The sequence below is a fragment of the Beauveria bassiana genome (genome assembly GCF_000280675.1).
Source record: "Beauveria bassiana ARSEF 2860 unplaced genomic scaffold BBA_S00013, whole genome shotgun sequence".
In the NCBI taxonomy this organism is placed as follows: domain Eukaryota; kingdom Fungi; phylum Ascomycota; class Sordariomycetes; order Hypocreales; family Cordycipitaceae; genus Beauveria; species Beauveria bassiana.
In genome coordinates, this window is record NW_007930848.1 from 321,085 (window position 1) to 344,408 (window position 23,324).

The 23,324-nt window shown below is 52.8% G+C and overlaps 8 protein-coding genes across 8 annotated transcripts; 3 read left to right on the forward strand and 5 right to left on the reverse strand.

Moving 5' to 3' along the window:
- Positions 1-1,209: 1,209 nt before the first annotated feature.
- Positions 1,210-3,396, reverse strand: BBA_05214 (transposase-like protein; the record flags this gene model as incomplete). The annotated part of the gene is made up of 2 exons (XM_008600311.1): positions 1,210-1,622; positions 1,680-3,396. 2 exons carry the CDS (start codon positions 3,394-3,396, stop codon positions 1,210-1,212), a joined length of 2,130 nt encoding a protein of 709 aa, XP_008598533.1.
- Positions 3,397-6,643: 3,247 nt separating this feature from the next.
- BBA_05215 (GRAM domain-containing protein) lies at positions 6,644-10,486 on the reverse strand (the record flags this gene model as incomplete). The annotated part of the gene is made up of 2 exons (XM_008600312.1): positions 6,644-9,734; positions 10,233-10,486. 2 exons carry the CDS (start codon positions 10,484-10,486, stop codon positions 6,644-6,646), a joined length of 3,345 nt encoding a protein of 1,114 aa, XP_008598534.1.
- Positions 10,487-11,229: 743 nt separating this feature from the next.
- Positions 11,230-12,742, reverse strand: BBA_05216 (uncharacterized protein; the record flags this gene model as incomplete). The annotated part of the gene is made up of 2 exons (XM_008600313.1): positions 11,230-12,684; positions 12,734-12,742. 2 exons carry the CDS (start codon positions 12,740-12,742, stop codon positions 11,230-11,232), a joined length of 1,464 nt encoding a protein of 487 aa, XP_008598535.1.
- Positions 12,743-13,659: 917 nt separating this feature from the next.
- BBA_05217 (diphthine synthase) lies at positions 13,660-14,613 on the reverse strand (the record flags this gene model as incomplete). The annotated part of the gene is made up of 3 exons (XM_008600314.1): positions 13,660-14,260; positions 14,307-14,431; positions 14,479-14,613. The coding sequence occupies 3 exons, from the start codon at positions 14,611-14,613 to the stop codon at positions 13,660-13,662; spliced, it is 861 nt and encodes a 286-aa protein (XP_008598536.1).
- Positions 14,614-14,834: 221 nt separating this feature from the next.
- Positions 14,835-15,600, forward strand: BBA_05218 (C2H2 finger domain protein; the record flags this gene model as incomplete). Its single annotated transcript, XM_008600315.1, has 2 exons — positions 14,835-15,179; positions 15,232-15,600. The coding sequence occupies 2 exons, from the start codon at positions 14,835-14,837 to the stop codon at positions 15,598-15,600; spliced, it is 714 nt and encodes a 237-aa protein (XP_008598537.1).
- Positions 15,601-16,171: 571 nt separating this feature from the next.
- Positions 16,172-16,843, forward strand: BBA_05219 (ubiquitin-conjugating enzyme; the record flags this gene model as incomplete). The annotated part of the gene is made up of 2 exons (XM_008600316.1): positions 16,172-16,337; positions 16,479-16,843. The coding sequence occupies 2 exons, from the start codon at positions 16,172-16,174 to the stop codon at positions 16,841-16,843; spliced, it is 531 nt and encodes a 176-aa protein (XP_008598538.1).
- Positions 16,844-17,068: 225 nt separating this feature from the next.
- BBA_05220 (glycosyltransferase family 33) lies at positions 17,069-18,600 on the reverse strand (the record flags this gene model as incomplete). Its single annotated transcript, XM_008600317.1, has 3 exons — positions 17,069-18,037; positions 18,085-18,278; positions 18,342-18,600. 3 exons carry the CDS (start codon positions 18,598-18,600, stop codon positions 17,069-17,071), a joined length of 1,422 nt encoding a protein of 473 aa, XP_008598539.1.
- Positions 18,601-20,529: 1,929 nt separating this feature from the next.
- BBA_05221 (cation efflux family protein) lies at positions 20,530-22,198 on the forward strand (the record flags this gene model as incomplete). Its single annotated transcript, XM_008600318.1, has 3 exons — positions 20,530-21,074; positions 21,131-21,349; positions 21,397-22,198. 3 exons carry the CDS (start codon positions 20,530-20,532, stop codon positions 22,196-22,198), a joined length of 1,566 nt encoding a protein of 521 aa, XP_008598540.1.
- Between the last annotated feature and the right edge of the window lie 1,126 nt (positions 22,199-23,324).

Consider the following 23,324-nt stretch of genomic DNA (forward strand, 5'->3'; position numbering starts at 1 on the left):
GGACCATATCCGGTGGAGCTTGTCTCGCGTTCTATCGGGGGTCGAAATTCAAGAGTAAAGCGTGGCAATGTTTGGCATAAACACGACACGAAAATGATTTGCGAGGTAATACTTGGAGAGTAGTCGCGTCGTCCAACAAAGTGGGAAGCTTGGGCAGGTCAAAAATCTCAGGGGCGTTGTAAACGAAACGGGGTATCGGTACCGCGCCTGGGGCAAGGCAACGGCAAGAAGGGAAAGGAACGAAAATGGTGAACTTTCGGTACACAGATCCAGCCCAGTGGGAGAAAAAGACCGGTTTGCGCCTGTAAGAAGGAGACGTATTAGAAGAAGGATGTTTGCGTTATGCCCGGGTGCGATGCTGGAAATGGAGGTGAGGTGTGATGGGTGTGCTTCTGCTGCAAGGTCGGTACTCCAAATTAGACAGCAAGTAGATGGGAATTCAGGTACCGAGCTTGGACAGACCCCGTTAGGCTGCGGCAAGGTACGCGACTTGCAGTGGGGGGCCGCGACCTGCATCGCGCCGTCACGCAAGTACAGATTAGCCTGTAGGTACCTCCTTGCTTGCTCGCCTACCTACCTAGGTACCTACCTACCTAGGTTTGGGGACTGTGGCTTGACAGGCTGCGGCGGCCCAACTGATCAATTGGTCGTGCGCCACACACCTGTCACAGCATTGCATGACCTGTACGGGGTACATCAGATGTCAAGTATTCGGCCCTCCAATACAAGTCATATCAGCCATTCAGCTACATAAGCCGGAGAAGATATAAGTACACCTTTCACTTTGTAAACGATCCGAAAAAGTAAAATATAAACAAATTCTCCGCGGCAATGATACTCCTCGGCTTGGAAGCCGAATAAAACAAAACTAGCCTGATCAAGCGTCCTTCATATATAAACCTGAACCCTATCCCGGCCAACTCATGCTTCCCATCTTCCCAACCATAGACTTGCGGCTTTCCTCCGCACGCATTGTCGGTAAAGATGTATATACTTTATAAATATCAAATCCATTCCCAAGGATTTCCCGAAAACTCCACCTGGCTGATACAGCCAAGACCAAAAGAAAAGAGAAAGAGTAAAAGACACTAGACAAAGGTTCGATCAAATTACCGTATACCATGCAGAACCATGTTTCCGTAGTGCTTGTTCCAGACAGGCCTCCTCTTACTCATTGCCGATTTTTCTTTCACTTTAATCCATCATAGTTCAGGGCAACATGTTGCTTCCGCTCGGGGCTCCTTGCTCCTGTCCAGCCAGTCTTTGACGTTGAACCATGACTCTTTCGTTGCAAATGTCGATAAACATCTCAAACTTCTCAATGAGCTGCTCCTTTTCCTTTAGTTTGGTCTTGAGCGCATCGATCTCTTTTTGCTTCTCTTCCTCCATCTTTTTCATATCATCGCGGGCCTTGGATAATTCACGCCGCAAGTCAGAGCGGATCCGATCCTCAGGTGACTGTGCGGTCTTGTATATCGCTGGCCGATTTTCGGCAATGCCCGAAGCCACCTTTGTAGGATTGCGATTGATGGCAGCTCGTGCATTATAAATGTCCCTTGGAAGGAGGTGACACTCGGGGTTTTCAGTTTGCAAAGCTTGCAGGGTTTCTGGCACACCCGCCCCTGTTGTTGCTTTCCAGTTAGTGAGAGTCTGTAGATGAACGGCGTCAACGAGCCTACCGTTTTCTTTAAGGCGCTTGACCTCGGCGACCATTTTACTGTCCAATTTCCGGGCAGCAGGATGATCAGAAGGCCCTTCACTAGGGCCGTGGTTATGCGACAGATGCTGCGGGTTGGGTCGGTATCGAATGGTCCACTGCGTGCGCTGCTCAATGGCGAAGAAGCCAAAGGGGCAGTCGCATTTGCGAGACGAAGTTTTGCGCTTGCGAAATTCGGGGCTGACACGGCTTGGGGGCTTTCCTGCCCTGTCGCAAACAAATAGAACCTTTTTAAGTCCGGGTACCGTCTTCTTTGAGCGGCCAATGACAATAGCATAACCGACAGAAGTACAGTAACGGAGAACGGCTTTTTGCACGGCTTCAAGTGTGGGATAGCTGCCGCCTTCAGGTGGTGGTGACATCATTTCACCCATAGGCTGCGAGGGCACAAACGAAGGATCGTTGCGAAGCTTGGCATCCAGTGATTCAGAATCTTCGGCCGCTCCCTGATCTTCCATCTCAAGATCCCCAACAGTGTGGTTCTCCTGCTGTTGTGGAAGCTGGGCGGGAGCAGCCTGAGGAGTGGCATGGTTCTGTTGCGCCTGAGGCGTGCGGCTCTTTGCCTGGTGCTGCAAAGACTGCTGCTGGCTCGAAGGGCCCGGTTGCTGTTGCTGCTGGGGAGTTGGCTGCTGCTGTGGTTGCGGCTGAGGAGTACGCTGTTGAGGCGGAGGCTGAGGTTGTGATTGTTGCTTTTGCTGTGCTTGCTGTGCTTGCTGCTGCTGTTGAGCATGCTGATGCGCTTGCTGCTGCTGCGCCTGCTGCTGCTGCGCCTGCTGCTGCTGCTGCTGCTGTTGAGCCTGTTGTTGCGCTTGCTGCTGCTGTTGTTGCTGCTGTTGCGCTTGTTGCTGGTGCGCCTGCTGCTGTTGGTGCGCCTGCTGCTGTTGGTGCGCCTGCTGCTGTTGTTGGTGCGCCTGCTGCTGCTGTTGTTGGTGCGCTTGCTGCTGCTGCGCCTGCTGTTGTTGCTGAAGTGACTGGTGAGGCTGGTGCAAGGGGTGGCTCTGATGCGCGGGAAGTTGGTGAGTCTGGTGGGCGGGGTGGCCTGGGTGGTTTTGATGGGACGGGTGAGGCTGGTGCTGTTGGCTTTGATGGTGGTGGGATTGCTGAGCCTGGTGGCTCTGTTGGCTATGGTGAGCCGTCAAAGGGTGTGTTGGATGGCCGGGGTGCGGGTGCTGCTGGTGCTGGCCTTGCTGCTGGTGGCTCTGATGTCCCGGATGCTGCTGCTGCTGGTGCGGTTGCTGTTGATGAGGCTGCTGGTGTTGTTGATGTTGCTGTTGCTGATGGTGGGACAGGATCGGATCGTGCTGGATTGACTGGCTCATGGAGCCGGGAAAGAGCATCGGTGGTGGGTTCGACTGTGACATCTGCTGACGAGAGGGTGCACCGCGCTGGCGCTGAGCGGCAAGAGTGTTGGGAACATGGGGATTCGGGGCGCGTGAAGGTCCATTGGCAACATTACCACCCAACTGACTCGAGGTGAACATATGTTGATATGTGCCTTGCTGTGGCTGCTGCGGCGTGTAGGCGTGAGATTGGTAAGGAGAGGCGGCGTGAGGTGCAGGCGACTGCTTATTGGGCTGATTCGGGTGTGATGGCGGAAAGGCGGTGCTGCGACGGAGGCCAGCCTGTGGGAAATTCAAGGCGGCGTGCGCGTTGGAGCCAGGCGGCCCCAGTGTCGACATCTTGCACGCAGTGTGTGTTGCCGAAGAGAAACGTGTCGATGAGGAGGAGCGAGTACGACGCGACGGGCCAGACTACAGGCGTGGTTGAGCCTGTTTTTCTGTTTCTTTTTATTTTTATTTTTTTGCTGGAGGCGAGGCTATGTCACGAAAACGGCTATCGATATTGGGGCGAGCGGCACCTTTGGCGACGGGACGAAAAACGATTCCCACGTGGCGATGAAATCGAGCAAAGGCCCAGTAGCAACGCGAAGCAAGCGATGAATTTGTTGTGCAGATGGCAGTCTTCGTCCACCCAAAGCGCTCGGGCAGACCGCGTTGGCGGGGACAGGATAGGGCCGGGCGAGCCCACGACAGCAAGGCGAGGGATTTCGTGAAGCAGATTGAGTGGCGGACCGGCGGTTGCAAGAGGCGGTGCAACGAGAAACGGGCGCCGCGACGGCGGCAATCGAGGCGAATCTGCGAGGGCAGAATAAAAAACGGTATGCTTTTTACCTCGAGCCAACACGGTTATTCAGAGCAAGAGAGTTGAAAAAGAAAACCCCCTGGAGCGTGGACTCTTTTTTTGGGGGTGTCGATAAATTGGAATGGGCTGCTGGTAGACAGGCAGGTGGCAGGCTGGGCTGGCAGGCCGGGTAGGGAGGTAGAGGCGTGGAGGTTGCAGCGCGTGGCGACAGGAGGAGGTGTGGGCAAAAGGAGGAGTGAAAAGAGGAGGGAGGAAAAGGGAAGGGGGAGGGGGGATAGGAGGGAAAAAGTATGAACAGGAAAAAGTGAGAGGGTGGGCGTGTGGCAGAAGACACGGTGCCACGGCCAATGTGGCACGTAGCTTGACACTGGTGGTGTTTTTAGGTCCTTTTAGGTGCTTTTAGGTGCTTTTGTGTGTTTTTAGACTGGTGGCACAGCACCTAGAGCATTTTTTTAGTGGATTTAGTTGAACTGGTAGCGTATGCCGGGCGCTGTAAGGATGGAATAAAAATAGGTTGAAATCGGGCTGCTGCTGGTACCTACCTAGGTAGTTATCATTTATCTATATTCGGTAGTACCTATTCTTACGAAAAAGAGGCCTGGGCGCCGTCTTCTTTCTTCTCCTCCGCCACTGCCTTTGTCGCGCCTCGCTTCCAAGTTCCAAGGCTATCAACAACGCCGTCCCATCCCCATCAGGCCCACCAACCAAGACCCCTCTAATCAGGTCCAGGCCCCCAGGCTCGCTCGCCTCTTGTGGCTTTTTTTCTTCTTCCCCATCAACCTAAATATCTGCAGGCTACCTAACTATGCACTATGGTAACCACTTGCCACGTAATTCACTAACTAAATAATGGTCGTACTGAATAGATACACACTGACACCTGGGCTTGGCCGATGATGTGCAGGCTGTGCGACCACTTTCCATCAGCGGTAAGAAAAAGAATACTCTCATCAGTTTGATTCAGCCTTTGCCGTCTATACAGCGATGACTACTTATCCGTACTTAGGTACCTACTTATGGGACTATCTAAAGGGGCAACGCTGATTCAGTCAGCGAGTGACCCGGTCGCAGATCAAAACGACCGAAAAAAAACTCTACCGCGACGAATGTACGATGCGAAACGCACAGGGCAGATGTTTGAATAATTGCTCATGCCTCGAGCAAAGTTTAATCGTGTACCCCTGATCGCGTTCAATTTGCCAACTCGACAACTCCATCGCAATTCCGTATTTGGCGGTAACCGAGGGCGGTACCGCTGCCATGCATCAACATGCCGCCCGTCGTCGTAGTAGTCATTTATAATACCTAGTCTTTCCTCCACACCCATCACGATAGCACATGTCAGACGTTCTGTCTGCAGCAACTTGCAAGAGCCCCTCGCCATCTTTTGCCGACGCGAAAAAAAGAAAAAAAGGAACCACATCCACGATCTACCAGTGCCCGCGGCGGCTGCTCCCCCATCCCAACTAATACCTAGTTATTTAACGCCCATCACGGCCGGAACAAGAAACCCAAGCACCCCGAATTTAAGCATTTTAAGCGCCATTTTAGGGGGGTGTGTGTCTCGTGCCTCCCCAGTTGCATTTTCGAGTTTTGCCTGCGTCCCAAGGTGGTGTGTTGGCCCCCCTTCTCCAGTCCCCCTACCCGGTACCATCTCCCGGAACTAACTCTCCTGCTCTGCCTCCATGGATGCATCTGCAAGTTCGAAGGTTGCAGGTGCACACATGTGCCCGTTGGCCTCGCGATTAATAACTATGCTCGCACGCCTGCGAATAGTATGAGAGAAAAGTGTGTTATTTGTTCCTGCACGATAAACTGGTCGTTATTGTGGAATGAGCATCGAGTGGGGTCTGTATCGAAAAACAGGCAAAAAAAACCACACGCCTCTAGCTTCCCTTAGCTGATGATGCCAGCACATGTTATGGGATAATCATTCACATCTCAAGAAAAAAAAAAATAGACGGGATCCTTGCCGCCACTCATGTATGCAGTCACAATCTCAGCTCTACAAATTGATCCGGAGTGCTTCCCACATCATATACACATAAACCAGCATGTCCCTCAAAACCACCCCCCTCCCTCCATTTGCCATCCACCTTCATTACCCACAGAGGGTCGCGCGGTCTCCTCGCCCCGGAGCCAGCAACACCACACAGCACAACCCACCTTGTTCAGCCCAACACGCCCCCCCCCCCAAGCTTGCCCAAATGCCGTGGCCCGCAAAGCAGCCCGCACGCAAGACAGCCCGCATGCAAATCAAACCGCAACTCGCTGCCCGTTCATCGAATTTGCTTCCTGTAACTATTGATCTGTATGCTGACAGGCTGTCACTGCCGAAACACCTCGAAGCCCGTTGGCCACCATTGCAGTGCGCAACACCTGGGGTCCCGAATTCCCACAAACGCTCTCTGCATGTCCCATCACACATGCATCCATCCACCCCCCCAAGATGAACCCATGCCCTTCCTTGCTTGACGTCGGCAGTCTGGCCGACATCAAAACCCATATATCAATGTACAGCGCAATTTTGCCATGAAATGTATTTGCAAGACTCGTCTGCTTTCTTCTGTTATACAAAACAAGGTGAAAAAAAGCCAAAACCCGCCCCACGCTCAGCCATGTATATGATGCAAATCAACGTGCTAGTTACCCGTCTCCAAACAAAAGGACTGACCAAAAGAAGGAAAAAACAAAAAAACAAAGAAAGAATACAAATCAGCATGAAAAGGATTGCAATGGTTGCCTCGCAACTCTCGACCCATTTGCCCCGATTACCATCCCTCTTTAAACCGCCTCACTTGCTTTTTCCTGCTTTGGATTGTTCACAATGACCTGTCGCAGTATTTTGAGTTTTTCTTCCGTCACACGAATCGCCTCCTGCACCTCGCGCGCGTCCATTCGTGACTCACGAAGCCTCTCCTGCATTGTACGCGGCTCAACCGCGCGCTTCCTGATGCCATGACTGTCTGTGTCCATCTGCCCCAGGCCTGTTCGCTCCTCGAGCCACTCCCACAGCTCACTTTCCTCTCTGCGCCACATCTCTTCGTACGCAGCCAGCCTCAAAGGACCGTACATGTCCATCAGCTCGCTTCGCCCACCGGCACCTGCGCCGAACCCGCCCGCCGGTTTGCTGGGCGAAAAGCCGAACCCGAACCACGACGCAACCAACAGTCCCACAAGCAGTCCGTACATGACGTTGCCCGTCATGACAGGCTTGAGAATATCGAATATCGGCTCCAGTATTCCCCGGATTGGTTCCAACGGGCCCCAGCTCGTCTTCGACGCCTCCTTCCTCTTGGCAAAGGAATCCGACTCTTCGTTGGCAGTCAGGCTGGCTCTGCCCTTTTTGCCTTTTTTCTTTCCCTTGCCGCCATTCGGAAACGTATTGGACCGACCTCTAGTCGTCACCGCCGCCTTGACCGAAGCAAACAGCTCCTCGCAAAATTTGGCTTGGCCGTCATTCACGTTCTTCTCAATCGGGCCTTTGATCCAGCTCTTACCAGTCCACTCCGTCGTGTAATTCACTTGCACCCTTGTCGCATTGTTCTCAGCCCATGTAAGGCAATATCTGGTTTTGACCGTAAACAGTGTCCCGGACGGAACTTCGGGCGTCCGTGTCGATAGCATCAGTGTGATTGATTTCTCAAAGTCGAGGCTCTCCAGGCTTTCCGTCACGATGCATTTTGTCTGTTTGGGACCCAGTGAAGCATAGAGAGGCTTAATATAGGTCCATACCCTCGTGTTGTTGTCCATGGTCAACCCCCTTTTCTCGTCAATCGTCACTTCAAGGCATTTCTGGTCCTCAGACAACCATTTGGTCATCCAAGCCGTTGATCCGGAGCCAAAGAGCAAGCTGTAGACTTTTCCTAGCGGAGCAGGGATGATGTCGTCACCAACAGTCTTGTCGAAATGCGTGCTGCCATCCGAGCACTCGGTTGGCGCGTGTGTTGCTGGGCCTGGAAAATCACCACCGAGCGCTGGCGAGGTTTGAATATCCTTGGCGCTGTCCGCGTTTGCACCATTCAGTGTAGTCATACCGGAAACTTTGCGACTCACAGCCTTCTCATTGTCCGCATCTGCGCCGACACCAGCTTCTGTTGACTCGGTATCCACGTAAGCGCCGTCCTCCTCTTCGTCGTAAAATTCTTCATCGTCGCTGTCACCCTCCGACTCAGATCCCACAGGAGTCTCATTCTCCAGACCTAGGCCCTGAGGCTCATCGTCCACCTTTTCTGTCTTGTCACCACCTGTTCCTTCGAGCTGGACGCCGTTAAGAGAGCTCTTGAGCGTGGGGTGACCCAACTTCCAAATATTGACAATCAAGTCATAGGTAGCGTCTCTGCTCGTGAAACTTGCGAAAATGTGCTTGGCGTGCAGAGTTGAAATCATCAAGCCATTCTTGAAGACCAACGCCGTGCTTCGCTTCTCGACCGATACAATTTCGTCAAAGCTCATGACCAGCGTAGTCGTCCATCCAAGAATATTGCTGCTGAAGCAAAGATGACCCTCGGAGACGTACAGACGGCCGTGAGCCAGAATTTCTCGTTGCAAGGCGCAGCTGTAGTCCTCAATGAGATAGTCATCGTCCGGAACGCTCTTGAAGAAAGAGTGAAAGTCGCGATTTCTCTTCTTACTAGCAATAGCAAAACCTGTGAGCTTGGGAGCACCCAAGGTCGGTGTTGGCTGCAGCGGAACACTCGTGGGCACGCCAATGGTCGCACCGGTAGTCACGGAGCTGCCTCTCTTCCTATGAGGCTTCAGTGCGCTGCGCACACTTGAGCTTCTGTTGGGACCGGCACTGTCGGCTTGCGATTGCGATTGTGCGATATCATCGCCGTTGGCTGATTCAATGACCGATCGTGGCCTACTGCCTGGTTCGTCGCTTGGCAGCTCGCTATGGGGTTCGACGGGCGCTGATTCGGATCTGGCGCGAGTATCAACAACATCGGGGAATCTAGCACTGGCGGGGCTAGTAACATTGCTGGGTGCATCCGAGAGGCCAAGCTGGCTGAGGCTCAGCTCTCCGGCACCCAGGGTTTGGATGGCTGAGCTGCGCTGCATGTTTCGTGCTTGTGACTGAGAAGCTTCTTCTTTATTTTGTTGAGAAGTCGTACTACTGTTGTCTTCCAACTGGTCGACGGCTTCTAGGCTTCCTGTTTTCGAATTCGGTGCTTTACCTTTTTGTCCGGTTATGCCAATGTTAGCGCCGGGCATATTGTTGCTCAAAGTCGTCGCTGCATTTTGGGCAGCGGAGATGACGGAAGAGAAAAATCCGGTTGCACTCGGCGTTTGAACACTATTTTCCGCCTCTGAACCCGGGGTCAGTGGCGCGGACGTGATGTTGGACAGCTTGCTCGGCCCGATAGCAGCCCCTCCCGACTTGCTTCTCCTATGAATGTTCATGCTTCGTGTGGGCGATCCAGTTTCGGCAGGACTCTGGGTTGCAGAGCCAGGAGAGCGTTTGTCCGGTGAAGAGGTCGGAGCCCGGCTGGAAGCGAGGCGGGCGTCGGTCGGCGTCGGTGGCGTGTTGACAATAACAGGGCCCGGCTTGTCGCCGTTAGGGGGGGTCCGGGGCACGTCGACCTCGATATTGGGCCTTCCCCCCCGAGTCTCCCGATCGGCGACAGCCAGCTTGGCAGGCGCCGGCAATCCGGGCAGCTTGTCTGACGACGCAGCGTCTGGAGCGTCTGCCTGTTTGTTGCTGGAACCCCTCCGCCAGGGGCTGCGGCTGTTTCGCGACGAGGGCCGAATCTTGGGCGGCGAATCGAAGTGAGCAGCCTGGACGGCAGGAGAGGAAGTGGTGAGATAGCCAACTAGTGACGGGTGGTTGGAAGGGACCGGCCGCACTGGTTGCGACCCAGACGACGGATGTAGGCTGCAAAGACAATGTTAGAAAACGCAGGAGCCAGTGTGCACTGCAGGTGTGACACTAGGGCGAAAAGCCCGACGGACGAGAAGCGCGCGACAAGAAAATGGTTAATTGAGAGTGTCGGAGGGAATTCACAAGCGGTGTTTCAAAAGGTACTCGAGGGATTGCTTTGGCCATGTCAGAAGCTGGCGTAATGACAGACGCAGCCGGCCGAGCAGTACGAGAAGCAAGCAGGCTTAGGGCGGGGGGTTTAGCCACCGGCCTGCAACACGCACGTTGTTGCAGTCGGATAGGCACCGAGTCGCACCCAGAGACTTAGAGACGAGCTAAAATAACAGCGATGCTGCGCCCAAATTGGTGTCCAAGCCAAGCAAAGGCGAGCCGAATATCCTGATAGATAGAAATTCGCTTGCCTTCTGCGCGCCCCTCTGCAAAATAAGGCAAGGCTGGGGCAAACTGCGAGAGAAGAGAAGAAGGAGAGGAAGAGGAAGCAGACCAACTTACGATTCTCCACTGTGGTTCGCATCTGCGCCTGACTCGTAGTATGCAAAGCTCCCATTATCTGCATCATTGCTGTACTCGCGGTCGTCGTTTTGGTCGTCGGCGTACAGCGACTGGTTTCCGCTAGACGGTGGTCTGCCCGTCGTCGCATCGTCTATCGTATCTCCGTCGCGCGTCTTACTGCTTTTGCTTCGCAGCTTGCGTCGCGCCGCCAGCGACTTGGGCAATAGCTTGCCCAGTCCGTTTTGGCTCTCCATAGCTGGAGCGTGTCAGGTATGAGTACAAAATCTGAAATGTTTGAAAGAGAGAGCTTGTCCGTTTGAGAGATCCCTAGCTCCGCGTTGTAGAAATGACAACCATTGCCTCCTGGCAAGGGTGGTTGGGTGGCAGTCTATCCATACTCACTGTAGTTTGCTGGCAGCCCCTGCAGTCAATACCTTTTTAGTGGGGTGGATTGCACGATGCTGCTAATCAGAATGTGCTAATAAATGATACTGTAGTCTGTAGGTAATAATGCCTAGCTAATAATAGAACGACCTATTTACTGAACGAACGTGTCCTCCACTTGCGCGTGTTGGACCACTGTTGGTCAATCAAATGAAAGGCCCCTGGCGAGGGTTGACCTCTTTTGTCTTTTGTCAACACTACTTCGAATCTTAGTTCGAGCGTGCCTATCCAGTGTGCTAGTCTTCTCAACGCCAACGTCTTATATCATACCGAGTAGAATCATGCCCAGGCTGCCACCGACGTCGCACAGCTTTCCGACATCGTGCCGTCATTATTACCCACACTATTCCTTGGTGCCTTGGCTTGATCTACTCTACGAATTGCGCCGCCGCCACTATACACAAAACTTGGAGCAATATCAACATCTATCATCATTGCTTCATTACCTAGCTAGATTAGACCCATGGTCGATATGGAACAAATTTTCTAGCAAAGCTTTACAACGCTCAAACAATCGTGCAGTACTCTAAACCTTCATCCTCACAATTGCTTGTTACATTTCCTCATCCGAGTCAAACGACTCATCCTCGTCATCGTCTCCGTCATCTTCATCATCTTCACCATCTTCATCATCCATCAAAAAGTCCAAAAATGATGCCCCAGGATGCGATTCGCCGCAGCAAGGACAGAGATTGCTGTCCGAGTCCGAATCTGCACTGTCAATTTCATACCCGCTGAATCGGGAAAATTCGGTCCACTGTCGTTCGTCGCTGTCTCGCGAAGTAGGAACTCGTTTCCAAATCACAGTACCTTCTAGTCTTGTCGATGTCGGATGCCCCTTTTCCTCGGGAGCTGGAGGAAGGATTCCCAGCTTTGGTCGATGCCATCCAGTCAGCGGACTGTCGTGGCCGTCATGCCCATCATCCATCTCATCGTCTTCCCCCTCTTCCGACTTCCACGCGCGAATGATCCTTGCGCACCATTTGCTACCAGATAGCTCCTGCAAATGCTTCTTATGGGCAACAAAGGCAGCTGGCCCGTCAAGGTAAAGGCCTTCGTCCTTGAGCATGCCACTCAGTTCCGCCGAAGCCTTCATTCCAGCGTCATCGAAAGGCATCCCAGTAACCTGCAATTCGTTGAGCGTGCAACCTAGCTCGTGAGATGTAATTCCATGCAGCTCAGAGCCTGAAAAGGGAACAAGTTCATCAGAAAAATTGACAAGATCGAGGCGAAGAACTTTCAAATTTGGTAGAAGTTTTGGCCGTGCTTTCGCTTTGTCGCGATGAGCGGCATCGTATGGAGCACGCAAGGCAGCTAAGAAGTCCACGATCTGGTTCCAGGTATAACATCGGAAGCCACCTCGAACAAGGAGGGACTCGCGAGGGCGCATATGAACCCGAAGAGGCTGATCCTTCTTCAAATCTGCATGATAGCCAGCCTCCAATTTGTGACGGCGGCGTTGATCATCATAGTATCGCGCAATCACGCGCAAAGTGATGCTTTGGATAGGGTGGCGGAAGCGAGCATTGAGCTCGCCGAAATTTTGGAGAGCTTGAGGACAAGTAAAGACGAATCGGTTACATTCCCAAAGATATTTCGTACCCTCTGTATGCATAGCACTACAAGTGGCTAGAAAGTGGATGGAGATTTGATTCCCCCGCTCTCTTTCCAACTCGGATATATTCTCCTGGGCAAGCGAGGACAGCGGATCAAGAATAGGGTATGGGCTGGTCATGGCGAACTTGAGAATGCGAAGCAAAACCTCTGTTGGCAGTCGAAGCCCTGCCATTTCGCTGCCCGCGTTCGATGATCGAGTTTTGCGGCGCCCGGGCTCTACAGTAGACAAGTGAGTCTGTGAGATCGTTGACCAAGGAATATTGTGCTGTCGAAGCAGCTTTTTCAGTCGCTGATTTTCTTGAGTCAGAGCGCGATTGGTCCTGTGTAAGGGTACATTGTAAAGCGCTTCTGACTGGTCATCCTTGTCCCGGCACTCCCAGGGCACAACATTCTAATTACGTTAGAAAAGGCCGTTTGCATGAATAATTCAGCAGACTTACTGCACTCATCATGGAAGCGGAAGACGAAATTCGCCCCCAACGAGGTGTAATGGGATTGCAAGGAGATGTTCTTAAAAAGGAGCAAAATAGAAATAGATCAAGATCACAAAAAAACGAAAAATTTTGCAGAGCGAACAGTGCTCAAGATACTCTGCAAAAAATATCTCAGGTGCCGAGGTGTCTAGATCACTGATGCGCTCTCGTAAGGACCTGATGAAGATAATACTGGTTATTGGTGAGAAAAGAAAACTTGAATTTTCTTTCGGTGAATGGTGATTAACGCTGCTGATTCATCTGTGATTCGAAAACCGATGTGGCGGTCTGCTATTTGTCAGGAGCGGCGCGCTCTGGAGAAATAGATGTTGACCTGCCTGTCAGTCATTGAACGGGCTCAACAAAGCCGAGAGGGCGAGAGGGCCGGCCACTGCAACGAGATGGCTGCGCCGCTTCAAAAAGACGACTGGTCGAGGGAAAAATGTGCGTTTGAAAGAGTATGTCGGGCGAGGGTCGGGGCTGCTCTAGCGAGCGGGATAATGTACCTGATCTTATACTGTCGGCGGTTTGCTCCTTCCTTCATGCAGTCAGTCGCCTGCCAGCTGGCGGGGAGCGTGCTGGTGTCGGCTCACGGGCTGGCTGGCAGCCACCAATCACCTGACAGCTGCCGAACAGTGATGGCGCACTGTACGCCGCTTAGGTAGCATTAGCAAGCTGGCGGCACGCCATGACCGATGATTCAGGGTTTTGTCAAAAGGGCAATTTTTTTTATCGACTTGAGAGTTCTTTGATTATCAGATACCATCCCGGCGTGAGCCCATCTGCTGCACATTCAAGACGGGCACCTCGTTTAGCCTTATACAAGTTGGAGTGACACTGCGCAGGTGGAAATGATACTAAACGCGATGCTCATGGCAAGCTAAGCCACCGAGTTAATGCTTTCCGTATTCTTCCTTCCATATCTTGTCCCACTTCTCTTTGTCAATGGCAAAATGGCGGACAAAGTCACTCTCTAGCTCATGCGCTCTCCTGCCCAACAGGACGAGGCTGTGGAGCGGTGGACCAAGCTCGTCGTCTTGCGAGCACAACTCTTCCAATGTGCCCGCGACAAACTTTTCTGTCTTACCGCCAACGCGAGCTGCACCGATTGCGAGCGAGTTGCGGCTATAAACACCTTCCTTACGCTCTTCTTCCACCTCGATCATTTGCTGTGCGCATTGGCCCACCGTCATGTAGCGAGGAGGCTCAAAGATCATGCGGCCGCGCGCAAGATTCTCCCAGCTCTGTTCTTTGACTTTAATATCAACCAAAACAAGCGTGTGCAGCCCTATCTGACGGTTCTCCTTTATTCTGTCGTAAAATGAGGAAGGCTTCCAGTTGTCCGTAAAGAAAACCATGGACACTGTCTGGCCAAAGTTGTACAGCTGAAGGCCACATGCGCCAATGCCAGACATTATGGAAGCATTTGGAACGGTTCGTACAGGAATATCGAGTTCGCGAGCGCGGAGAACGAGGTCGGTATGAGTCGTTGCACTGCTGCTGTCAATACCGTGAGTGTTGTGGCTGCAAGAGTACTAACCCAAAGGGATCTCCAACTACTAGGAACGCGACATCCTCTACTTGCGCATTGCGCAGAATTTCGTCGCTGTTGGATTCGACCATTTCTCGGTCGGCAATGGTAATTGGACGCTCATAGTATTTTTCCTGCCCAAGTCAGAAAGCTGCGATCGAATTGCGACCCGGAGACTTACCAGAACCGCCTGATCAACGAGTAGGATGCTAGTGTATGCCTCAAGATAGATGCGCGAGGATTTCTTCACAACCTCCAGACCCTTGACAGTAATATCTGTTTCATCAGACAGCCCAAGGCCGACCAAATACAACATTTTCGCCAAAGACAGTCCCGGCAAGTTTTTTTTGTTGACGTCGAAGTGCCCCGCGGCGGGGCAGACAACATGAAGAGAGTCGGCGACACTAGCGCCAACATCGGTTTTACTGGGTCTCAACGCTGAATCAAGATCCCTAGCTCGGACTGTGCGTGCTGAATTGTCCATCAGCAGATACCTATTTGCAACACGATAACCTCGCCGAGACCCCGATCAGCACCATGTCTAATCCGAAAAATGGCAGCGCGTACGGCGCACCCGCTGGCGATACCGATTTTCGTAAGACTTGGGACCTCGATGAATATGCGGAAAAAGCAAAGGAGCGCGAAGCCAAGGAGAAAGAAGAGGGCAAGGCCAGGTACGAGGCGAAGATGGCTGGGAAGAAATACTACAAACCCATGACTGGCGACGAGACATATACCTCCGCGCGCCGAACTGTCATAGATTTCACTGGCCAAGTGGGAAAAATACAGCTGGTTGGTGCCGGCGCAGGTGTCGGAAAGCGCGGTCGCGGCGCGGGATTCTACTGCGAGGCGTGCGACCTCACGTTCAAGGATAATCTGCAGGTGCGCATTCATCGCTTGCAGTTTATGCGCTGTTACTCACCAAACTTCGCAGTATATTGAACATCTCAACACGACGCAGCATCTTTTGAATGCTGGCCAGACGACCGAAGTGAGACGCGCTACCGTGGAGGAGGTTCGGGATCGGATCACGTTTTACGTTAAACAAAGAGAGGAACTAGAGAAGGCCAAGGTTACTAGTCTTCAAGAACGACTGCAAATACGAGAAGAGGAAAACGAAAAAGAGGCAGAAGAGAGGAGGAAGAAGCGCCGTGACGAAGCGGAAAAGCGGAGATTGGAAAAAGAAGAGGCAGCCAAAGTTAAAGTTGAATATGGCGAGGATGTAAGGATAGAAGGCGAGCATGAAGAGGACGACATGATGGCGCAAATGGGCTTTACTGGGTTTGGCACGTCAAAGAAATGAAGACTAGGGAGCATTCTCGGCGTAATTTTTGGCACACAATACGATACCCCGATACTTGCCTGAAAAGTATCATTGGAGAATACAGAAGTCAATATAGCTGTTCTTATACTGGTTTGAATCATATTCGGATCGAATTATCGAGTTGATGATTACATCTGGACGATCTTTGCAACACCCGTGTAGGTAGGTAGTCATTAGTGGTGGCGAAATCGCCTCTTCTGCGCCAGCAATGAAAACACACCACAGCCTAGAACTCTTGACAAAAGTCCAATTAAAAAGTTCCTGAGCGATAGTCTGAAGATCCGACTCTGCCGCCATTCGCCACAAGCTCAGTTACGACCAATGGGTAATACAAAGATGTGGAAGGCCGGTTCCACACCACTTGAACTTGCCCCGCGCGCCCAGAGATGGTACAAGGAAAAGCAAGACTTACCTACAGCGCAGCCCACGAGCCCGAGCCAGACATCGAGCATAAAGACGCCTCAAGAATTACCTGGGAGCTACCTATATCATTACCAAGAGAATTTCCGCCACAGACCAGGAACCGCATCCGTGCATATACTGCCTCAGCATGGCGGGACCCTCGTCAGCCGCCGCATCGCTTTTGCGGCGCCAGCTCAAAGAGATGCAGGTCGGCAAGGACATTCCCGGGATATCGTGCGGCCTCGTCAACGACAGCAACATGTTTGAGTGGGAAGTCATGCTCATGATCAGCGACGACTGCAAATACTACGGAGGTACGTTTCTTAGAGAACTGTTTGCTTCGCTGCCGCCGCCCTCTTCCTCTTGCGGGACAAACACGGTCTCGTCTCGTTGCAACCCCCCCAGTTGCAACCCCCCTATATTGGTTCATGCTAACCTTCTTGTTCCTTTGATAGGAGGCAACTTCCGCGCGCGCCTCGTCTTCCCGCCCAATTACCCGCACATGCCGCCGTCCCTGACCTTTCAGGACCCGATCCCCTTTCACCCCAACATTTACGGAGACGGCAAGCTCTGCATCTCAATCCTGCATCCGCCCGAGGAGGACCAGTACGGCTACGAGGCGGCCTCGGAGCGCTGGAGCCCCGTACAGTCCCCCGAGACCATCCTGCTGAGCACAATCAGCCTGTTTCACAGCCCCAACGACGAGAGCCCCGCCAACGTCGAGGCGGCCAGGATGCTGCGCGAGGAGAAGGAAGGCAAGCACAAGGAATTTCGCCGGCGGTGCCGGAAGTGCGTGCGGGAGAGCCTGGGTGAGGACTAGCGAAGCGGGAACTGCTCAAAGATTCCCGGGGGCCGGAGTTTAATGTCATGAAAGAGGCGTGGCGTTGCTGTATTTGGTCTGCTTTTATATATGTATGGACGTTGACTCGAGGGAACACAAAAGTGTTGTAGCGCTACTATGCTCGCACTGGTTTTGCATAGTGGCAATCATGGTCATAGCGAGAAAGCGCCTGAATTGATTTTTTGAATGATTAAATGTCTGCTACTACTCCTTTCCCAGACCAACAAGTGGTGCAACAACACGATTCCATTCTTCGTCCCAGCGTAAGGAGCCCTCTTTGATGGCTCCCTTCTTGAGGGTGGCGAGCTCGTCGGCGCCGTCGCTGGCCAACAACCTCTTGAAAAGAATATGAAGCTCAGAAGCACTCTCGAAGCCGCAACCATTGACGCCCTCTTTGACGAGCTCGCCGAAGCTCTCAAACTTGGAGTAGGCCGCAACAGGTAGACCAGCACCAAACATGTCGACAACCTTCATGGGCAGATCGACTCCAGATGAAGACTTGTGCAGGGAAATGCCGAGATCGGCGGCCGCCAAGAGCTGAGCATAGTCGCGGTTGGACAACCAAGCAGAGACGACCTTGATGCCAGGGAGCTGACCGCCGTCGGTGAGCTCCTTGATCTTGTCCAGATATATTTGTCTTTGAGGGCCCTTGCCGGTGATGATGGCGAGAATGGGTGAGGCGGGCTCGCTTTCATCGTCCACCTCACGAGGGCTAGCGTATGCGACGAGAGCGCTGAGGAGGATGCCAAAGTCCTCGTCGGCAGTCCAAGAGGTGCTGCTGACAATCAGACGGACGTTGCCGTCGAGAATGTCCTGGGCTTGAGAACGGGTCTCGGGAATGCGCATGAGTACCTCCTCCCGCTCTTTGCGGGAAGTAATGGGCTCGAAGATGGCGGCGGGGCGGTCATGCAGAGTGTGGACGGGCTTTCCCAGCCCGAATTTGCCCATCTGCAGCTGCTTGGCCATGGCGTCCGTGACGGCAAGATTGACGTTGCAAAGTCTGCGCCCAAGGAAGAATTCGTACCAACGGTAGAGTGGCACAAGAGGCGCGTAGAGCTTGCCTTTCTGCGCGAGGATGGTGTGGCCATAGTTGTGCCAGTCGATGATGACTTTGCTTCCGCGCATCCAAGCAACAAATAGAGCCACATGAAAAGTCGGTATTGAAGGGGGGTTCTGCTCTGGTTAGAAGCGAAGGTGGGAATACGATTCGGTCTGCTTACTTGGATGATGATCCATTCAGCGGCAGGCGCGGTGTACATCATAGTCTTAAACAGAGTCCAGAACTGCTGAATAACCTTGGCAGGAATCTGAATGAAGAAGCTCAAATTATTCCACGCGAGCCACTCGGGGAGAGGATCGAGAGGATAGAGTGTGGCATTGGGATTGCCAATGAGTTCAGGATGGCGGGCCGTTTCTACCATGGCGGTTAGCAAGGCGCCCAGATTAGACATGTCCGAGCTGATCAAGTGAAATCAACCTTTGAGAGCAATAATGTCCACCTTCTTGCCATGCTTGGCGATGCTGATGGCGTGGTACTGCATGCGCGGGCTCCGTCCAATATCGCCCAGCACGAGAATTTGAACGTGGTTGTCCTTGGGGTCGTGAGCAGGTTGATATTTTGTCGGCCAGGAGCTGCGCAGGCCGCGGCCAATGTAGACGAGGAACCTCCAGCCATAGTTGACAAGAAAGACAAAGAGAGCGCCGGCAATGACGGACAGTATGAATGGAATAATCATGACGGGCGATTGCGCGACGATGGACGTCAATCGGCCGCGCGCAAGTGTGTCGTAGGTGAGGCGATGTGGCAGAATTGCCGTGATGCTGGCGTTTGCTTAGAGCAAGGTGAATTGGGTGGGCGTGGTGGAGAGAGCCAGCCCAGGCGTTGAAGGCGCTGAAGGTGCTGAAATTAGCGAATGTGGTGCCTGTTGATCACCTCAGAGGGCCCCGGACTAAATTCCCGCCTGTCCGCCTGTCCGCCTGCACCCAGTATTATTACTATTGACAGCAACAGCTTGACAGCAATGGTTAAAGATGAGAGTTCTCGACCGCTTCGAAACTAGCCAAGTCATGTCATGACCTTTTATTAATAACCCCAAGCCTTCTATGAGGGTCCATATGGCTCGCTTTCTGCACGCCTGACAAGGGAGCACGCCACTCGAAGCCGCACGCTGAATCTGGGCTTATCGCCTGCCATTCTGGGGCAAGCTGGGGGACTCTTATTTTGACCACCCAACGCCTGGTGGAGTCTAGCACGCAGCGCCGCAAGCGCAGGTTGAGGCCGACTGGCTGCTCAAGGGTTCGCTGGGGGGCGGCCCGTTGGATCTTTTGTACTGTGCCGAGTATCAAGCGGAGAGGCGTCTTGGCCGAGCTAGTAGCGTCGGCAGGAGACGCCAGAATCAAGTCTGGGCTTCTCCAGCTGATGCCTGTGGCGGGCGCGCTGGTACGTATAGGAAGCTTGGCAGTGAATTGGCCCGAGGAAATGTTTCTTGCGAAGGAGATAAGTGTTCACTTTGCTCAAGGTGCAATGTTGAAGAATAAGACTAATAAAGCATTTGGCTCTCATAAGGAGTCGGAACCCGAGCAATTATCTACCTGGTTATGAGCCGTGATGACGGTGTTGTCTGAAGGATAATCCTGAACTATTTATAGTACTTGAGTAACTCGAGTAAAAAACGGGAAAGCCAGGCCGATTAGAACCAACGATGCAGTTGTGGAAGAGACTTTTGACGACGCGAGGAAACAAGATTGAGAAACCATCGGGGTTCTCGGGCTAGTTAGCCACAAACTGTTGCACACGACTTGGCGGAGTAGATTATGGGGTTCCTGACTAGCACAAAACGGACTCTTGGTCGCAGGTTGGCCCTGGCATGGATCTCACATCTCATGTAGACAGGTTGCGCCAGCGATTTTTGTACGACAATTGAATACAATCAATGACAGGGCATCAAATGGCTTTCCAAGCTTCTCCAGTAGTACCGCGTGTCCTTTGCGTCCTCGGTCTTAGGTTAATTATTGCTCGCCACAGGTTCATGCTGATGCCGCCCAAGGAATCTTGGAACGATGAATTGCACTGACTCTGGCTCCTGCACTCCAACGCTAAATACCTACCTACCTACCTAGGTAATGACGGACTCAGTGCAAGGAGACAGCCTGCCGTCTTATTAGAAATGTCTTTCATCTCTGAGTAGCCGCAAATGACTTTGGCCTCAATGCGCTGCTATTTCTCTCGCCTCTTTCATTATTGCTCCTTAATCCGACACAAACTCGTTTCAACTCCTGCCCTTCTTTTTTTAAAACTTTGGCGGGCAACTGATTCCGCCCGTCTCGGTTCTCAGGACGACGGCTTTCCCCACGTGCGCTCCTCCACCTCCCGCGCCGAGTTGCTTCCCAATGCTGCCCCCTATTTCTTCGTGCTGAGTCGCCTGTCAAGTATATCTTGGTGTCACTTTCGTCCTTGAAAAAACACGGCATCTCGCCTCGGTTTGCACTCCCCGAGAACATTGCCGTTTCTGCTATCCCGACATTTATGTAGTCGTTCAACGGCAAGCAACGTTGAGCCCGTTGAACCGACCACCAGCGACCGACCCGCCACTTACCAGCTCGACCCGCTTTCGGTCGCGACGACACGACAGCGCCAATTGTCGGTCATTTGCCTTTCTGGCATCATGGCTGCTTCCTACACACTTCCCTCGTCCGCGCTACCTCATGCTCACCAGAAACATATGCATTCGCATTCCCAATCGCAGTCGTCGCTGAGTGCCTGGAGGGCCGGCTCGACCGAGAATCTCGCTCCCGCCATCGAGGAGCATCAGGACGAGACTTTGAACGACCACACGCACTCGCACACACACACGCACTCGCACTCGCACTCGCACGCCCACCATGCCCGAACCGGATCACATGTCTCCAATCGCGGCACTGCTCTCACCAGAGACCGTCCGCGCCCTGCCTCGCTCGACGTCATGGACGGCTGGACACACGAGAAGACGATGAGCGGCAAGAGCATCATAGCGCATGATGGTGAGCTTACCTCGGCGACGCCATACTCGCCACCACGACAGATGCACAATACCTTGCACACCCTGCCGCACGACGCCAATGCCGAGCGCTCCATGTTCACCGCGGCTCTGCTACCATATACCGCCAAGTTCCCTATTATACATGCGATAATGACGGAAAAAGACTCGAGGAGAATCTTCTATTTCATGATGTGTGTGCTCGACTCGACACTTGTGTTGCTGTCGTGATGTACTAACCGGCTGGCAGACTCAATTTCAGCTTCATGGCTGTTCAAGCCTTCTACGGTTACCTGACCGACTCGCTTGGTTTGCTGAGTGACAGCATTCACATGTTTTTCGACTGTGTTGCCTTACTCGTTGGCCTCTTGGCCGCCGTCATGAGCAAGTGGCCCCCTAGTCAAAGATTTCCGTACGGCTTTGGCAAAATCGAAACACTCAGTGGCTTTGCCAACGGTATCCTACTCATGTGAGTCATTCAGCCTACTGCTTGATGATCTGCGCTAAACGTCCCAGGCTATTGAGTTTGGAGATTGGCTTTGAGGCTTTTGAGCGACTTTGGGAGGGCACGAAAACGAAACGACTCGGCGAGCTTTTCATCGTCAGCTCGCTCGGTCTCGCCATCAACCTCGTTGGCATGATGGCTTTTGGCCACCACCATCATCATGGTCACAGCCACGGCCACTCGCACTCTCATTCACACGCCCAAGACCACGGACACGACCACGGGCACAGCCACGGGCATTCGCATTCGCACGACCTTCCTGAAGCCAAGCCTAGCGGAGGATGTGGCTCCCACGACAACGAAAATATGCACGGAATTTATCTGCACATCCTTGCGGATACGTTAGGCAGTGTTTCGGTTATTGTCTCTACGGTGCTAACCAGTTTTTGGGGTTGGTCCGGCTGGGACCCCCTTGCTTCATGCTTCATTGCCACTTTGATCTTTCTCTCTTCGCAACCGCTTGTTATCTCTTCCGCGAAGCGGCTGCTACTCAGCGTACCAGAAGACACCGAGTACAACCTACGTAATGTCCTCGGCGGCATCCTTCAGCAGCGCGGTGTTGTGGGCTACTCGGTGCCCAAATTCTGGAAGGACGACAGATCATGGGGCGACGAGGGCGACAAGCTTGTCGGTGTTGTTCATGTTACCACTGGCTTCGGCTACGCCTTTGAAGATGTACGTGATCGCGTACGCCACTATCTGCTCAAGGAAGGCATCGATGCCGTCGTGCAAGTCGAGCGCGAGGGAGATAACTCGTGCTGGTGCTCGCGCGAGCGTGGGCTGACGCAACCACACACGCCCAAGTCGTTTTAGCGGACGCTTTTGACGTGTAAACACGCTCTGGGTGTTTGGCCCAGGGCGAACGTTGTTTGGACAATAGCACCGCAATTAGAGACGGGTATTTTGGATGATCGCTTCTGGAATGGTAGCCCTTTGGATGGCCGTGTTTTGGATCTAAGTAGTTTGGCCTGATGTAAGAGTGAAGCATACACGGTTGGACATGGCCTGGCGGGCTGCCAGGCTGCGCGGCGTAAAGGCTCGGTATATAGGCGTTTGCGTCATGTGCATATTTTTGTCATCCTTTTTTTGACGCGTTTATAGGTAGAAAATGTACATTCTTGTTTGCATAGCTGTCCAGGACCCGAGATGCAAACGAACGTGTGCAAATACCCACCAAGCTGGCGTCTCTCCACGCTTTGCCCTACGATTTTTAGTATCGCTTTCTGTTTTCTAGCTCCTCGCCACGCAATTCCGAGCTTACGAGTCTATCTACTCTACTCTCGATACTCTCGCTCCATTCTCCCCACGAGCTTTCAATAATGTGCACAGATATGGAGATTGCAGATGGCTCCATGATGACGAATTGAAGCGGCAAGGACAGCAATCGCAGCATTCAGTGTAAGAAGCTTGGCAACGTGGAAAAGCTCGTCGGCACTTCCACACGCGGTTCTGGTCGTCGATTGAACAACCTTACAATTGTCAACGTCAACACTCATCGTGTCAACTCTGCACTACGACTCACGACAGCTCATGAAAGTTCACGACAGCTCACGGTAGTCTCGCCGATGGAATACATTACCCGATCCTCTGACTGCCGGAGTCGCCAGTGAAAGAAATCTCGCACAGATGCCCCTCAGATTTTGCGAAGAGATGATGTCCTGAATGGAGTTTTTCTCCAAGAGAGAGCCAGTGGCGCCCATCTTCGAATGACGAGCGCTGCCACGGTGCTGTCTCTTTTGGTGGTAATGGGTGCGAACAATACGCAGAAAGAGCAGCGAGAGTTTATCCCAGACATGGGATATACTGCCGAATACCGCTTTCAGCTTGAATACGAGTTGAGAAACCTGCCCGCACGATTTTCGTCGGAAATGAATTTCAGGCTCGAGTTATTTGTTCGCAGAGACTCTTATTCTGCTCCTTCACTCCAAGAAACTCATTG